The sequence below is a fragment of the Taeniopygia guttata genome, chromosome 15, assembly GCF_048771995.1.
Source record: "Taeniopygia guttata chromosome 15, bTaeGut7.mat, whole genome shotgun sequence".
Classification (NCBI taxonomy): domain Eukaryota; kingdom Metazoa; phylum Chordata; class Aves; order Passeriformes; family Estrildidae; genus Taeniopygia; species Taeniopygia guttata.
Genome location: NC_133040.1, coordinates 7,185,754 through 7,202,720, shown reverse-complemented (window position 1 = coordinate 7,202,720; position 16,967 = coordinate 7,185,754). Strand labels below are relative to the sequence as shown.

Below are 16,967 nucleotides of genomic sequence, written 5' to 3'. Positions count from 1 at the left end.
TGTTATTACAAGAATCTTGTTTCATGTCTGGTTTTGCTACTGAAGGCTGTTCTGGACAGAGTTACCCTAACAGGCAGAAAAGCACCAGTCCAGTTGGTATCTGGAGTTTTTTCCCTTAAAAGATGCAAGCATGGCTTGCTTTTCATTCGTAAAAGCAAGAGGAAAAATAGTATGAAACATAAACATTAAAGAAGGCAAACTAATAGAAAACTTTCAGTAGAGAGAAACAACCTTACAAAAACTTGTCTGTGAGTATATTAATCACAAGAGCCATCAGATAGTAAATCCAGGTAAAGAGTGTGAGCAGACACTGCAGCTGGAATACGTGGAGGAATAAAGCTTTTACTCTGGAATATCTGAGGCATTCTTTTCACCTTACTGAGCACGTGTGCAGTTGATGTGAATCATTGGTTCTGCTGCATTGCCTGGTTACTGGGGGAGACATAAGTTATCTTAGGGCCACCTGTCTCCAGGAGGGATGCTGGGCTGCCTGGCAGACAGTCTATTTAATAACTGCCTGACAGCCTGCAATGCTGCTCCTGGCTTTCTCCAGAGGATTTTTTATTATCAGCCCATGTAGTGGAGTTTGTAAGCTGTCTCCTTTGAAGAAATCTCCCATCCATTATACACCTTCTGAAATCTTAAAGGATTAGAAAGATGACAGTCTCCATCCGTCTTGAAGCATTGGAGCAGTCAGAATGTTTATAGAGAGGTACTAGATAGGTCTCATTGCCGTGGTCTCTTAAGTTTCTTCAACTCATTTTCTGGCTGCTTAGGTTTGAGGTGCCCAAGCTGGTGAGGGACACAGAGCTCTGTCTCCCTCTCAGGTTTCACAGTTTGCTCATGCTCTGGACACATGAGTGTGTTTCACAGCAACCATCAGGGGCTGGGCTCTGACTCCAAGGAAGGCCAGGTCAGGGGCTGACCAAGTACCCCAGTGACAGCTGACACCAGTGCTTTTCACACTGAGATTGCAAACCTGTTCAGATTCACATATGCCTGCCTGCAAAGGAAGAAAATTTCTAATTTTCTGCTCTGAAAGAAGAGCAGAGTGTTCTGCATGAGCCTGGTGCACCTTGAAATACAGGGCAGACCTGCTTGTTTCACCCCCTTCCTTCCCATCTCCTCAGCCTCCTGTAATCCAGCATGCCCAGCAGTGGTGTTCTTCCCACGAGGAAGTGTGGCACCATGGCAATGAGCAGTGTCTAGGAAAGGGAAAAAACACCAGGGGGGAGCCTGTGGATGCAGAGACAGATGTGAGAGCGTAGCTGGAGCTCTCATGGGAGAAGCATGATTGATGTTCCCTGCGTGCCTGTCATTAACTGGTGTTTCATACAGACTAATCAGTCACTTCCGAGCTCCTTCTGTCTGGGCCCATAACCTGGGCTGGCCCTTTTTCATGTAAACGTGGAGTAATGACTGAAAATGCCAGACAAAGAGCTTGGCTTCCCTGTTACTCCAGGTGAGCAGCAGCTCTCAGTGCAAGGTCTCCTCCTGCCTCCTAGTGCCCTGTTAGACTCCTTGGTAGGGCTCTCAGGGAAATCCAGCCTGCTGCTCACTCAGCCAAGGTTTGGGGTCTTCCCCTGCCTTTGTTGTTTAAATGTGGCCTTTGCATCCAGCTCTTGAATGTGATGGCCAGGAGCTCTGTGCATACAAGGAGTCTCTTGCCCCTGAGCTAAAAAGGGACCTTGTTCTCACAGGTGCAACACATCCAGCCACCACCCCTTTTGGTCCCTCACCTCACCACAGCAGTTTCCTGCCTACGAACCACTTGGCAGGTAAGTGTAAGTAACCCTGCCTTCACCTCTGTACCTCTGCCCCTTCCTGGCTCTCAGTGTGGTCCTGCACTGTAGCACTAGGGGAGGGAAAGGCTTAAACTGCCTGAGGATCCAGAAGCTGGCCAGCTCCTCATTCCTACCAGCTCCTAGCACATGCCCTCACTGTCCCCCAAAGGAGAGGGCAGTGCAGAGCTGTCACATCTGTCACTGCTGGGACACTGCACCGGAGCCAAAATGTGACCTGTAGAGTCCTGTGCTCCTGAATGTGCCTAAGGAAATGGGGGAAATTTATGCAAAGATACCTCAGACAAGCCCCAGTTTAAAATGGGCTCCTCTTGCACCATTTTCCACCTATGAAAGGTCTTGACTAGGTTCTTTAAAAGAGTTCGGGGAACAGTTCCTGGCAAGTAGATGTTCTGCACATTTTGCCAGACTTTCAGTTTCCTAATTGGCAGTAAGTAGAGCCTGATTTTGTCAAATTTCCTCATTTTAGAAGCTCACAAGCAGCTCATTGCCAATTAAAGTTCAAGCTCTGTTGATTAATGTTTTAGTAACATCCATCCAATCAGTAAATGTGGCATGCCACATGACCTAGTAGACTTTTTTTCTCTTGCAAATACCCAGATTTACATCAATTCCTGAGCATTCTGTCAAAATTAACTATCTCTGCCGAGTCACTCAGCCACTGGAGATCAAAGAGGAAGGGCAAGAACATCTGTTTTAAATAAGTAAATAAGCAAATAGCTGTTTGCTTAAGGATACAAGCTATTTGTGCCATTTGCCTTGATATTTTAAATGTGATATCTGTGAGGAAGTGGAGAGCAGCATTACCTCCTGTAACATGGCAAGTTAAGGGCTTGAAGGGGACAGTCAAAAAGCCAGTGGGCTGGAGAAGGAGTTGTTTAGAGATGACCAGTAGGAAAGAAAACAAGTACACTGGTAGGATTTAACCCATAGATGTCTCTGGAGTGTGGAAACCTGAGATGGGCTATGTGCTCTCAGAGAGGAACCTCTTTACTGGAAAAAAAGCACTGAAACAAGACAGTCATCTCCTCAATGCTGGCCTAGGGGCCTGCTGAGATTCTTCTTTCAAGGCAATTGCAGTGTTTCTACTATTAGTACCGATAAGGAAAGAGTTATAGCTCAGCAGCCACCCTAATTTCAGCTATTAGACCTTAATTTCTAACTCACTTCTGACTCGATTACAAAAGTTTATTACAGCACCTGTTTGCAGAGTGAGCACTGAATCCCTTCTCCATTTTAACATGATGGGAATTTTCTGTGCAAAGAACCTTGCAATGAGAAGGATCAGCTTAAAGTCTGGCCTAATCCTACTTGGATTCAAACCGTTAAGAAGGGGAGGGGTGCGTTTCATTCTCCAACATTCTTGGCTAAATGCCTGCTAAATCCCTGTTTGCCTTTCCAGATCCATTTAGCAGGTCAAGCACCTTCAGCGGCCTTGGGAACTTAGGCAGCAATGCCTTTGGAGGATTAGGCAGTCATGCTCTGAGTAAGTACTGGCTGGGTTACTGCAGACAAACATCCCTTCCAGAAAAGCCACATGCTAATATTTACAGCAGCTGGTGGTAGTTTTTAAAGAAGTTTAATTCCTAACCTCCATTCTCCTATCTGAAAACACTGCACCTAAGATTTCCAGGTCTCTGCGGTGGGAGCTTTTCTGCATGTCACAGATCAGTAGCTGTTCTCTGTGCCTCCTCGCTGCTGAGGGTTGCTACCTTGTGTGCTCAGAGAGGCACTGGAGCTGCAAAACCCCACCGAGCTCTGGGACCCTGTGGGCACCTAAAGTAACACCCTTCACCAGCGAAGATGCACAGTGGAGCAGCTATTGATACTTCTTCTAATTCGTGTAGACATCCTCTGTAACCGTTGGCTGAAGTTTAAATTACCCACATAAAATAATTCTACTTCAAAAACATGTTACCTGTAGGCAAAACGTGCTTGAGAGCCACACATAAGAGAGCACATAAGAGAGCATGCTTGTGCATCTCATAGTGCAACAGGAATCAGCTGAAGATGGATGGAGGAAAATTGAGTGACTGTTCTGAAAAGCCTACAGCCAAGCTCTGTGTTTATACACACACATACATACCACCAAATAGTCTGGGTTCTTCCACAAAAAAAGTCCCTGAAGCCTCAGCTGCAGGCAGCTGATTGCTTGTAACTACCCACAAATTAAAGTTTCTGCCAGAGAGAGGAGCTGAGGAAAAATACTGCTTTTGTGCTGGAGCCCTTGCCTGGGGTGGGGGGAGAAGAGAAGCTGGGCATTTTCAGTAGTCTCTGAGTTATTGAAATGTATAAAGCTTCCTCCAACAACAGCCTTAAAAGAGCTGGTAGACCTTACACCCAGTGGTGGAATTATCTGTCTCCACTCAGTAGTAGCTCCCCCTCACCATTAAAAAGCCTTAAAAGGACAGTTCTGGTTGTGACTAATATTGTGAGAAATGTCTGTATAATGATTTGCTTTGAATTATTTTTAACTTTTCCTCCCCCTGCCATTATTGTAGCTCACAACAACATTTTTACTCACAAAGATGGCCCAAACCTGCAGAATTTCAATAACCCCCATGAGCCATGGAATCGACTCCACCGGACCCCGCCGTCCTTCCCAACACCTCCCCAGTGGCCCAAGCCCTCAGATTCGGAGCGGAGCTCCTCGGTGACAAACCATGACAGGGACAGAGAGCGGGAGCGGGAGCCCGAGAAGAGGGACCTTTCCCTGAGCAAGGACGACAGAGACAAAGAGAGGTGAGCACTGTGGGCTTCTGGCCACTTCCTACTGGGACTGTTTTTCCTCTATGTTTTTTCTGTTTTACCTAAAATGTTGCTGATCCTTAAAGCAGCTGATAGGCCTTTTCCTCAGAGAAGCACAAGTACTAGCAACACCAAAACAATTCCTCTTTGCCTTTTAGGATTTGTCTTCTGTGGAAATACAATAACCAAGTCCCTGCTAGCTGGTTAACAAAAGGCACCAGGCTGAGGAATTGAGTGTGTTGCTGTGTTTTCAGTGTGCTGAAAACTTGGTTGTTTTCAGTGCAGCTGCTTTAGGATTGCTGTGTATTCTGAAATTGTGATGGGTCCTTTGGAGACAGTCATAGTTCTCATTTAATATGCAGATATGCTGATGAATTCAAATGTTAGCTGGACATTAACGAGATAACAATGCAAATGCCTGTACCTGGAACAGTGTGCATGAATCCATTAGCAAAACTGATTTGAAAAAATTGCATTGTGGGCAAATCCTTATTAAGGATGACAGGCCTGTATCACCTGGGCTGTAGTTACTTCATTAGCTCCCAGTTATATGATTTTGAAGCTGTGAAGCTCTTTAGATTTCAGAGCCCAGTTGTCTCCAACAGTCTTCTTCTTTGTAGGCAATAACAGCCTGCAAGTCTTAGATGTGTGTGCTTGACTAGTGATAGGGGTTCGTAGTTTGCAGGAGTGCTTTTAATGAGATCTTCAGGCAGTACCTGTGAACAAGATTATATGGAAGCAATAGGCTGAAAATCTTCTTGCTTTACATGTTAAATTGTTTGACATCCTTGCACAGATTTTGTTCAGTTAGGGAAGGTATCCCTTCTTGCTCTAATGGAATTCATTTGCAGACCAAGGTTACTTTACTCTCAGGAGTGTTCACACAGGGGTTAACAGCTCTATTACACTTCTATTAATTTAGCTTAAACTGTCCCCGGCATCCCTATTTGGCCATGGTTTTAATAAACCACATCCTTGACCAGCAATCAGGACTACCACAGAGAAAGAAAGCTGTGTTAGCAAATGTAATCATAAGGGATAAATACTTACACAGCTCCCCAAAACATCTCCAGCTTTCAGCGCATAGGTCTTACAGCTCTCAAAAGCAAACATAAAACTTAGGCAAAGTGAGCCTCTCAGCTACATAATGCAGTTCTCTCAATCACACAATCATATTTTGCATTTAAAGTGTCTCTCATTCAGAGCAAAGTGCTTTTAGGAGGTGAGCATTATTTATTCCCCTGTTAAAAAGGTGGGATTAACTGTGACTAATTGACTTGCTCAGAGGCAGAGGTGCAATTGGAAATGTAAACCTTTGTGCCTTTCTTTCTAAACCATGGATGTTGTCATCAGACCCCTTGTTTATCACAGTAGGTCCTGTAGAAACGCAGCTCAGTTGCTCAGTTTCATGGCTGATTCAAGGATGTTTCTCCTGAAGCATCTGGCTTACCTGCAAGAACTGCCAACCACAAAAAGTCTTGCGCTTACATAGGAAAATCAGCTTCACGTTATGACTGCTTCCAATCAATGAGGCTTACGTAAGAAGGACCTGCATACATTTCTGTAGGCTTCTGTTTTGTGTGCCTGGATCCATGTTTTAGGAATGGAATGCAAGTTTTACAGCTGAGAAGGTCTGGCAGCAAGATTTACACATGAGCACACAATAAGCATCTTTAAAGAAAAATAACTCGTCTAGAATCCTTCTCTCCCTATATTTCTCAATGAAATGGTCTTAGGGTGAATATAGTATTCTTGCAGCCACATCCCCAGTTTAGTCCTACATTTGTGAACGTTTAACTTTTTTTTGGCTTTGAAGTATGTAAAGGCAGCTCATGCATATTGCTTAGCACAGCATCACAGCTGTCGCTGATGTTTGTAGAGCTTTCCAAATCCTTTCCTGAGCAATCTCAAAGTGTACAACAGAGCACAGCACAGCCCAACATCAGGAATGTGTTTGTTCACATATAACCAAGGATGTACCTTCTGTCTTTTTACAGGGACCTCATGGATAAAAACAGACATTCGAACAGATCCTCGCCGGCATCAGCCCCAGTGACGCACCAGATCAGCAATCTCATCCGCAGCAACAGCCAGAGCTCCAGCGAGCCCATCAGGCAGGTCAGCCTCGGGGACAGGGAGAGGTCCAAGGAGCCCGAGCGAGAGCACCCTGACCGGCTGAGAGAGCCGCCCATAGCCGAACACAAGATCAAAGAGAGCCGTTCCCCAGTGAAGGAAACTCCAAGCCATGATAAGAGACCCTCTGAGGACAACACAAAGCCAGTAATCCAGTCTGTATCCCCATACAGCAAACCTGCACTAAGTGAGAGCCTGAAGCTTACCAATCTAATGAGCAAGGACATGGAGAGAAAGACAGAGCTTCCCAGCGACCTCCAGAAGATTAAGAATGACATCAAAGTCAAGGAGGAGAGGAAGGAGGACAGTGATGTGCTAGTGGTTGGGTCTGAGCCTTCCCAGCACTCCCGGTCAGTGGAGCATCCCCCACCGCCCACTCTCCATGGATTATCATTGCCTCACTCGATGGCTGCCTCCATGCCCATCTCCATGGGCAGCGTGCACCAGATGAACAACATGAATGTCCTGGACCGCAGCAGGATGATGACCCCGCTCATAGGCATGAACCCTTTGTCAGGAAGAGAGAGGCTGCCGCATCCCGGATTTTCCTGGGACCCGATGAGGGACCCGTTGCGAGATGCCTACCGGAGCTTAGACCTGCACCGTCGAATGGACTTCCAGCTCCGGACAGATCCTATCCATAGGTTTCCTACCACCTCTGGCTTTTATGACCATGAGCGTTCCTACAGAGACAGGGAACCACACGACTACAACCACGAGAACCTTCTGGAAGCCCGCCGAGAGCAGGAGCGGTTGCGGCAAGTGGAGGAGCGCGAGCGCTTGCACTTACGGGAAGAACTTGAGCGTGCCAGAATGCACCACTTGCACTCGTCCCCCATCGAAAGCCACCTGGCACACGTGCCATCCTTCATGCCTCATTTGAGCGGGATGCATTACCCCAGACTGAGTCCATCCACTGCCATGCACAACGGGATTTTGAACAGGAACCCGCCGACCGCAGCGCTGAGCGCGCCGCCGCCTCTCGTACCAGCCAGCAGCACCAGACCTGCCTCCCCTCGCAGGACTACTCCACTCACAAACTCAGAGTCCAGGGACTATTCCCCCTCTAGGAACCCCAAAGAAGTAGAGGCACGATAGTCCCCAGCGTTGAATTTTAAACTCACCTGTACATAAAACAAGCAAGCAAACAAAACAAGCAAACAGCAACAACAAAAAAACACAAACAGGAAAAAAAACAACAAAAAAAAAAAGAAAACAACAAACCTTTTACAAAATGCACTGCTGTAAACTTTTTTTTTTAATGTAAAATTTGTAGAAGTTAAGCACATTTCCATAAATAACGGGGTTGGGGACTTTCCAACAAGAAGGTTGCTGAGAATGGGAATTTAATATATAGGTATTGATTTTTGGTTTTGTTTTTTGTTTCTGTGCTAAAAAAAAAAATGAGTTAAGAATATCAAGTTTGTACATTTTTTCCCAAATGTGAGAAACATTTTTAATGGATTTGTATTTTTTTTAATTTTGTGCTCTTTATTCACTTAAAAAAAGAAGAAATTTTGCTTTTGTTTTTAGTTAAATTTGCATTCTAAAGGCCTCAGATCCTTAAGAAAAAAATACCCAGGGTTTCTTAAAAGTATTATTTATGGAAATACTGTAGTTTTACAGTCCACTGTGAGGTTCCCTTCTGAGGCCAATTGATCACTTACCTTGGTACTTTGGAACCGAAGTTACAGATATATATTAAAATATTAATAATAATAATAATGTACAAAACTGTTTGTTTTTTGCCTTATTATATTATGCAGAAATTTAAGAGGAATTTTTTTTGACTTCTTGTTTTAAACAAAAAAAAAGAAAACAAACTGTAAATATTCTGTTAATATAAATGTACACCAATATTAAATTCTTAACATAGGTAGACTTTATAAAAATGGTTTCTAGAACCACTCTGGTTATTTGTTAACATGGTTACAACTCATACTCTTGTCACAGTCAGAAATTCACACTCAGAAAGCTCAGTACGGCATATATACTTCAACTATGCAAGAACTTGGAGGCAGGTCTTAGTGGATGTTGGGGGGAGGAAGGTTTTAAAAAAAAAATTTTAAAAAAACAACCCAAAAACAACCAACTCGCAACTCTGGAGACAGAATGGCAATGGCATGTGAACAGGAAGAAGGATGCTTGTGTTTAACAAAAAAAAAAAAAAGAGAGACTGAATTTTTTTGTACAAACACAAGGGACAGTTCGTCAAGGAAAGAGAAAGACACACGCTCCTGGAAGGGAATTTTGGTTTCCTACTTTTCAAGCTGGCAAAAGCAGATGGAACTGGCACAGTACCATGCGGCAGACCCTTTCCTTATTTTTTTTTTCCTTTTTTTTTTCTCTTTTTTTGTGTTGTGGGCAGGATCGCTGGCAAGCAAGGACAATTTTCCGTGGACCCCTTGTGCTAATTGTGCAGTGTTCTTATTGGAATCTGTATACAAGACAAAGTAGAATTTTAGGAGTGCAAAAAAAAAAGTCTAATGGTTGATTAAAAAAAAAAGAAATTCTGATATATTATCTATAGTACATGAAGACCATAAGCAAATGTTTGTTTCAGTGTGGTTCTGCCTTGAACTGCTTTTTGGCATGATTTATTTTTTATTTCCAATTTTACTTTTCATCCATATGTAAATTTTGCCATGTTTTACTTGCTGTACCATCCCCCCTTCCCTTATTTTATTTTTCAGTGTCCATGTTTTATATATCCTGGGCTTTTTCTCTCTAGTTAATTCAGCCATCCGCTACTATTTTCTTGGCTCTGTAACTCTTGTTTCCCCCCCTCCCCGTCCTCCCCCCTGCACCCCCTGTAATTTTAAACATTCAGTTTCCTTGTAGATCAATGAAGATAAATACAACATTGATTTTGGATGAAAAAGGCAGTTGAGTGTTTGTGTGTCGTAGCCAGCGCTGTTGACTCGAGGCTAATGGTTTATTGACGGCTGGGAGGAGGCAGCTGGCGGAAGGGGCTGGTGCTGGGATTTGCTTCTGCCTGTGAATCCTTCCCAGCAGCAGGAACACGCTTTGGAGATGGGATTTGGGAGTCTGGGGAGGAGAGCAGAGCAGTGCCCCCAGCCCCGCACATCTCCACCCCACATCCCAGCATCTCCTGCCAGGGGAAAGAAGGCCAGCAAAGTGTGCAGCAGCTGGAGTGGCGGTTCCCTGCTGCTGGCATCACCACGGGAAGGTTATCCAGCCTCCAGCGCTGCTCTCCACCTCCCATTTGCTTCCCCAGGCTTTCCCAGGCTGAGCCGTGTGCGGGGATGGAGCCGTGCCCCGAGCCCCTGGCGCTCTGCGGCCGACGGAGCGGTGGGCGACGGGGCTTTGGCAGCGTGGTGCAGCTCCTGGGTTTAAGTCTGCGTGTGACTAAATTACTGAGCGTGAAAAAATAAAATAGCAGGGTCCTTAATCTGATGAAAGGAGGCTTAAAACAAAATAGGCATTAAAAATCAGCACCTGCTCTCCCAGCTGAAATTGGAGGAACATAGAACACATGGTGGATGTGAAAAGTGTGTTGGACTCAGCAGAAAGATTCATAATGCTGGCTCAGGGGGATTGTAATTCTGGTGCCAGTGTCCAACATGGGATCTTGTTTGACACCATTTCTGACATGGACCTGCATAAATAAGCCCCCTTAACCTCTGTTAGAGTCCATAGCTGCATGTTCCTAATACATGTGTGCAAGGAGGTTGTTACTGCAAACTTCAGAAAAAGATGCAAAAATGGGCCATACCCCTTGGAAGCATTTGGTCTGTGTATGACTTAAACAGTGAGCATTAAATCAATGCTGTGCTCCCCTGGCATTCCTGAAGGATTGCTTATTGCAGCCACCCTGGTGCCAGAAGAATTCATCGTGACTGATGTTGTGGTGGTCAAGAAAATCTGTGGTTTGCCATTTACTGTATTAGGAGGCATTGCTCTCACGCCTTCGGAGGATGACCCATCAATAATGCTGCACTACAGTGGGATTCCTGTGGAATTACACAGTGTCAAGTATCAGCCTTCTCACAAAATGGTACATCATGATTAATGGTATTATTACCTAAACAGAGAAACTAATTAATTCAGCCTTATTCCTTTAAGCCACCCCAGCTGAGCTGCCTTCTGCTAAAAGAGCTGGTACAGAAGGACTTCCTGGGTTTTATGCATTTCTACCACTGTTCAGCTTTCATTTTGTGCCATTTTCACCATTTTTATTCTACTTTTGGCTGTCTCCCCAAAGACTTCCCTCAGTCACCAAAAAAGGGTGGAATTTAGCAAACAAATGACAGTGGGTGGGAGGAAAAAGATGGGATTTGGAAGGTTCATTGCTTGCCTCAGGCAACCTGTGTTTAAAAAGATACTCAGGAAGCTGTAAGGAGGGAGACCAGTGGTTGCACTTAACATTACCTTTTGTCCAAAATGCCACGTGCCCATTGGGGCTGCATGGAAGATGTGTGCACCAGCTTCAGTTAATGGGGGTCACTCTTGGCCCAGTCAATAAAATAGACAACCAGGATACCAGGGAGTGAGGGAAAAAGCCAATCTGTAAAGCTGTAACACATCCTCAGATCACTTGTCAAAAATACTAACTGTTCCATGACAAAAAGATCTAGTGCTTCCCTAAAAAGCCAGCTTTATTGCCTAAAATAAGCATATGGGAATTGTCCTTTGCAGCCTATGTAGATACCATAAATATGTAGTTAGCTGTTGGTGACCTGGAGTTAGACAAACAGAGGGTTGATGCAGGGGAGCCCAAGGACTCGGCAGCAGGCTGAGCTTCCACGGTCAGGTCTGCAACGCCAGCCCCGCCCGGCCCAGAGGAGGGAAAGCAAAAGAAGCCAACTAGTCAGGAATGTCCTGAGAGCTGAGGGAACGAGACACACCAGCTGTGCTTCGGGCAGCCCAGCAAGTGCCAGAATGAGAGCAGGGGTAGAGATCAGTGATGGATCCAGCTCAGGCTGGAGCCGAGAAACCGTCAACAGAGGGGAAAACAAGATGTGTGTTTTCTTTGGCTTGTGCCAAGCCAAATAACAAAAAATAAATAAAGGAAACCTTTCCCTTACCTCCCTCAGGAAATTCCTTTTTGCCGAAGTCTTAAGGAAATAGTTGTGTTGCAGTATTGGGGGATTTTGGTAATAGTCTTGTGAGAGGCCAAACTGGCATTACCCATCACCAAAACCTGGGTGTCTCCATGCCAACACCCCTTGCAGAGCTCTCCCCAGTGATTCTTTGTGCCCCTTTGCACGAGCAGTTGGCTTTGGGGAGAGTCCAGCTAAGGAAATAAAGAGAAATGGGGCTTGGGCAAACAGATTTAGCACTTCTGCTTTGGGAAGAGCAGGCAGGTCATGGGCTCAGACTCAATCTGGGCATTGCTGTGGACAAGCAGCATTGTCCAGGGAGCCACTTCTTGTCCACATGTGTCCAGCACCATGGCATCCCCCAGCTGAGGCCACGGCTCTTTCACAGCACCAAGATCAGTACTTTGTCAGGAAAATGCCTTTCCTAGTAGTGCACTGTATTATGTGAAACTGAATAAAAAGGAAGGAGTGGGGGAAGGCTACACCAGGCCTAAATTAGAGGCTCCCGTTTCTGAACATAATGGAGAAAAAGAAAAATCAAATGATGTTTTGAAGTCTAACTTGGAAAATATTTTTCCAAAGCCTTTGAGGGATGTGTGTGTGAAGTAAAAAGGTCGGCTCCCCTCATCCCAGCCCCTGCTGCTGCGGCACAGCTGGAGGCTCCCTGCGCAGCGGCTGGGACCTCCTCGCAGGTGTCGGCACGGCAATTCCTTTGTCTTCTCACAAAAAACCTTCTGCTCCATTAAGCTTCCCTAATTGCTGCATTTATCATCAGCCATTTTCTGCTTGTTCTCTTCCTCATTCAGCGAGGATGTGTCAAAACAGAGATCCACCCGCCGTCCCGGGATGAAGCTGTGGAGGCAGCGCTGCTCAATTGGCCGTTCAGCAGAAGGTGCCTCATTACCGCTCGTGTGTCACACGCACCGCAGCCGGCCCTGCTGGCCGGGTGTCAGCCCTTTGCACTCCGCCTGGATAAATAGCTGAAAGGAGAAAAATACAGGCCTTCTTTTTGACTCAAAACCCAGCCAGCTTCCTCCTCCTCCTCCTCCTCCTCCTCCTCCTCCTCCTCCTCCAGCTCTGATTGGAATTCACGCAGCGAAGCGCAGCTGCCCGCAGCAGGGTGAAGCCTCCGTCTCCCCCCAGAGCAGCTGGAGGAGCAGAGGATGTGTTTGACACCCAAAGGAGAAGGGTGGCTCACCCCCACACCAGCAGCAGGAGGAACCCTGGAAAAAAACCACTGTGGCTCAGTGGGGCGGGCAGGTTTCTGCAGCTGCTTTCCAGAGGAGTTCCCATCACATACGAAGTCATAATTAGCTCTTCTGCAGCATTTGCTCACTGTTCTATCAAAAACACTTTCGTTAGTATTATTATTTCAGGAAAGGGAAGAACCAATCAAGATGCTGAAGGAAGTGACCAGCTTTCAGAAATGCTCCGTTCCCTTCCACAGCCTCCCTTCCCTCCAGCATTTCCAGCTGATGGAGGAGGGCCAGAGCCCAGCGACGCTCCCCAGACATGCTGGTGGTGGTGGGATCACTCAGAGGAAATTGCAAAGCAGAAGAATTCTGCAAATCCAGATTCAAAGTGCTGGCCAGAGAAAAACACGATGATGAGGAACTAGTTTGGGGAAGCTTTTAGCTTTCAGTATTCAAAAATCTTTCCTTCCTTTTTGAATGCTATTAAAAAGCCTCCTCCTGTGGAGGGAACAAAGGAAAAGGGATTAATTTTATGGGGCTTTTTTCAAAACTAAGATGGTTCAGGATTTTTGGTTTGTTAATGGACATCTAAGAAACTACAGAGAGTGAAAAATGTCTGACAAGGGAATCTCATCTGAGGGGTGATTTGCACTAAGCCACTCTGGACAGGGGCAGTGGTAGTACCATAAAACACACTGCTACAGCTTCCATTTAAAAGAAACCCACCTTAACTCCCAGCACATATCTCTGGTGGCCCTGAAAAGGCCAGAAGCTGTGCTCTGCTGTCATGGGGCTCTGCAGATTGACCATGTATCTGCAGCTGGGAAAGAAGGGACCAAAAGCAGCCCAGCTATTGAAGAAATTAATTCAGCTGCTGGGGCTGGCTCTGGAGATCACACACGGCCAGATCAGCCTTTCCAAGAGCTCAGCATTTTCTGCCATGTCCTATGGAGTTTCACTTGTCCAACTCTGCAGAATTTAAAGGCTAAGCCTCAGGCATGATGCAGCTACTTTGCTGTCAGATACAGAATAAATCCCACTTCTCTGGCCAGCACACAGGGGCACTGGGCTGCTAATAGCCCGTGCCCAGGGCACAGCAGAACCACAGGAGCAAGGAGACTCTCTCCCACATGGGCCTCCAAAGTCCACAGTGGCCTGTTTGGACCATTACTGACAGATCTTGTGGCAAAGGCACAGTACAGTTTTTCTACACCCTGCCTCCAATGTGTTCACTGGATGACTTCACGCAGCCAAACGTGGCCAAAAATGTGCCTCTGTGAACTAATGAATTGGTTTAATTGTCTGCCAAACCTGAGAGCAGCCAAAAGTAACAAATTAAAGTTTACAATCCTGTGGTCTCATTTACAAGGGGATAATACAGCAACTGTTTATTTTGTGAGATGTTGGAGTGAGTCGGGAGAAAATTACAACCCCTATATAATATTAATAATAATCAACATCATAAAAAATACTTTTAATAGGAAACCCCGATGGTTGTTTTGCTCCGTTAACTTGCACTATTGTTCCAGCCCGTCTGGCTGCCAGCTCGCAGGGCAGGGGGTGTTGATTCCCTGGAGGCCAAGCTGGCTCTACAGCCACAGCAGCTCACAGCAGCTTCACACTCAGGGTTTAATAATCGCTCTGGCTGTAGCACGGCAGCACCCATGGGAGGATCCACAGGGCCAGATGATGCTTCACAGGGCCATGGAAAGGGATGGGAGAGGAAGGAGATGCCAAGATGCTCCAGGGAGAGCACAGCCGAGGTCCCCAGAAGGAGCAGGCGGGGCAGGGAGGTTGGAGCAGCAGCTCTGCAGTGCTTGGAAGACGTTTGAGCCGCGGTCCTTGCCAAGGGATGGAGGTGCAAGATCAGCCTTGATCACCCCTGCGGCCGTGTCCCAGGCAGGAGGGAGAGCCCGGCAGGCCCAGGGACACATCCCTGCTGCCCTGGCACACGCCCTGGAACACCCCATGGGCAGCTGGTGTCTGCTCAGCCCTGTGGCAGTGGCTCTGCTCCTGCTGTTCCCCAGGACAGGGCAGCAGAGCCGTGACACTGCCAGGGCAGGAGCAGGAGCCTGCTGGGCTGGAGACAGCCGTGAGCCCAGTGCTGCAGCACCGTCACAGGCCCCAGTGCCACGCAGAGGGACCAGCTGAAGCAGGTGACAACATCCTTGCACAAGGATAGTCTCAGGCTTTCCACTTTTTTCAAGCCACTGCATCAGAAGCCCTGGCTGCACCTTCCCTTGTGCACAGCTTGCTGAGCATGGGGTTCACTCCAGCCACAGGCTCCAGAGACCAGGGGACTTGTGAGACAGGCTCTGGGATGAGGGACAGCCCTAAATATGGGAAAATTGCCACAACAGACTTATTTTCCCTGCAGAAGAGATGAGGCCCACATGAAGCTCAGCAGCTGGGTGAACGGCTGTGTCGCCAAAGGCAGTGGAACGGGAATGCAAGAGGGGGAAAAATAAATAAATATGTCCGTACATCCCCATGAAATGAATCCCTCCCTATTCAGCCATTTCCCTTTATTTCTTCCTTTTAGAAGCAAGGTTATCGGGTCTAACATCACATCCAAACATTTCAGCACTAGCATTATACGGGATGCTCCAAGGTCAGCGCCTGCAGCTGTAAACTCATTAGTCTTGTCTTTTGTGAGAGAAGAAAGCCTCTTCATTCCTCTCTCACCCCCTTCCCCCCTAATTAAAATTAAAGTATTTCCTGGCCAAAAGTCATTTCTGCATTCATTCATCTCAATTCTTTTCTGTTTGGATAAACCACCCTTTGGTACTCCCAGGGTGTTATGTATACAAACTATAAACTCTTAATGGTCCTGCAGTGTGTTATGACTGGCCTAAAGAGCTAAAGCAGGCTCCGAAAAAGTGGTTCTTGGCAACGCTGTGTATGGAGTTCAGGCTCATCAGTCATATGCAATTAGAGATTAAAAGTGCTTGATGGACTATAGGGGAGACCAGCACAGAGGGAGATTAGGAATGTAGGAGAGAAAAGGCAAACAAAAGCTTTTATCTCAGCACAGCAGTTGCTACTACAAAAGCAGCAATGGAAGGACAGTCCCCATTTTCCAGAGGCACCCATGGCCTTTCCAGCTCGAGGGCCCCAGCATGATGACCACCCACGCTCCAGCAGGGTGATGAAGTCCTCAGGAGCACCAGGGCTGTGGCTGTTGCCCAGGCAGGGCTCGGCAAGGCCAGGCTCTGGAGAGGCTCACACTGCAGCCCAGGCTTTCAGGATCCCACAGTGCCCGGCAAACCAAACCCCCCCAGGTGCTGGCAAGGGCCAGTCTGCCCAGAACAGGGGCACCTGGGGGGCATCAGGAGCCTGGTGGGTCTGTAGGGATGGAGAAGGAACAGTAGCTCTTCTTCTTAGAACAAAGGGGTGTTTCCCCATCAGGGTCCTCTTGCCCAGAAGGGGAGGTGGGTGGGTGGCATGTAAATGATTTTGAAAGGTTTGTGGCCATTTATTTCCTGTTTTGCTGAGTGTGGGAGCCTGCTGTATGCTAAATGAGCTATGGGGCACAGCAGCTCCCTGCTGACCATCCCTGCTGGATGCTCCCAAATACAGGAAGGAGCAGGACACAAGGGTTAGCAGGGACTGTCTTCCCCTCTCTTTCCACACCCTCAGCCTATGCAACCTCTCCAGTTTTGGACAGACTTAAAACACTGGGCTAACATAAGATATGGGGAGACACAGAAATTCTGTTTCTTCCAGCAGAGAAATATTGGGGTTTATAGACTGGAGGCAGTTTGTGCTTTGTGCAGGGGAAAGGTCTGAGCAGCTCTTCAGAACACAGTGATCACAGTCTGATAGATTAATTGATATAGTATCAGCAGATGCAGGTGAGACTTAGTGCCTTGTGCCCTTTCTGGTGAGGCTGAGAGTGTCAACCCTGGAAAAGCAGAGAGCCTTCCCTCCTTTCTTTGCCCACAGCACAGCTGTGCTTCCATCCATTTGTTTTTCCTACCCACAGCTAACGAGAGAGCCACGGAGGCACTTGGAATGCCCAGCCCGAA

General features: G+C 46.8%; 1 protein-coding gene across 18 annotated transcripts in view; it reads left to right on the top strand.

The window, feature by feature from the left end:
* Positions 1 to 9,564, top strand: part of FBRSL1 (fibrosin like 1) — a 499,835-nt gene extending 490,271 nt beyond the window's left edge. For 17 of the 18 annotated variants that reach the window (XM_030285790.4, XM_072936199.1, XM_041719477.2 and 14 more), the window contains 4 exons: positions 1,701 to 1,778; positions 3,205 to 3,288; positions 4,304 to 4,544; positions 6,548 to 9,564. In XM_030285790.4, coding sequence (XP_030141650.1) covers positions 1,701 to 1,778; positions 3,205 to 3,288; positions 4,304 to 4,544; positions 6,548 to 7,781 — 1,637 coding nt within the window. In that variant the 3' untranslated portion in view covers positions 7,782 to 9,564. The remainder of the gene's footprint in view (positions 1 to 1,700; positions 1,779 to 3,204; positions 3,289 to 4,303; positions 4,545 to 6,547) is intronic. The other variant, XM_030285797.4, reaches the window with a different exon arrangement.
* The last annotated feature ends 7,403 nt before the right edge of the window (positions 9,565 to 16,967 follow it).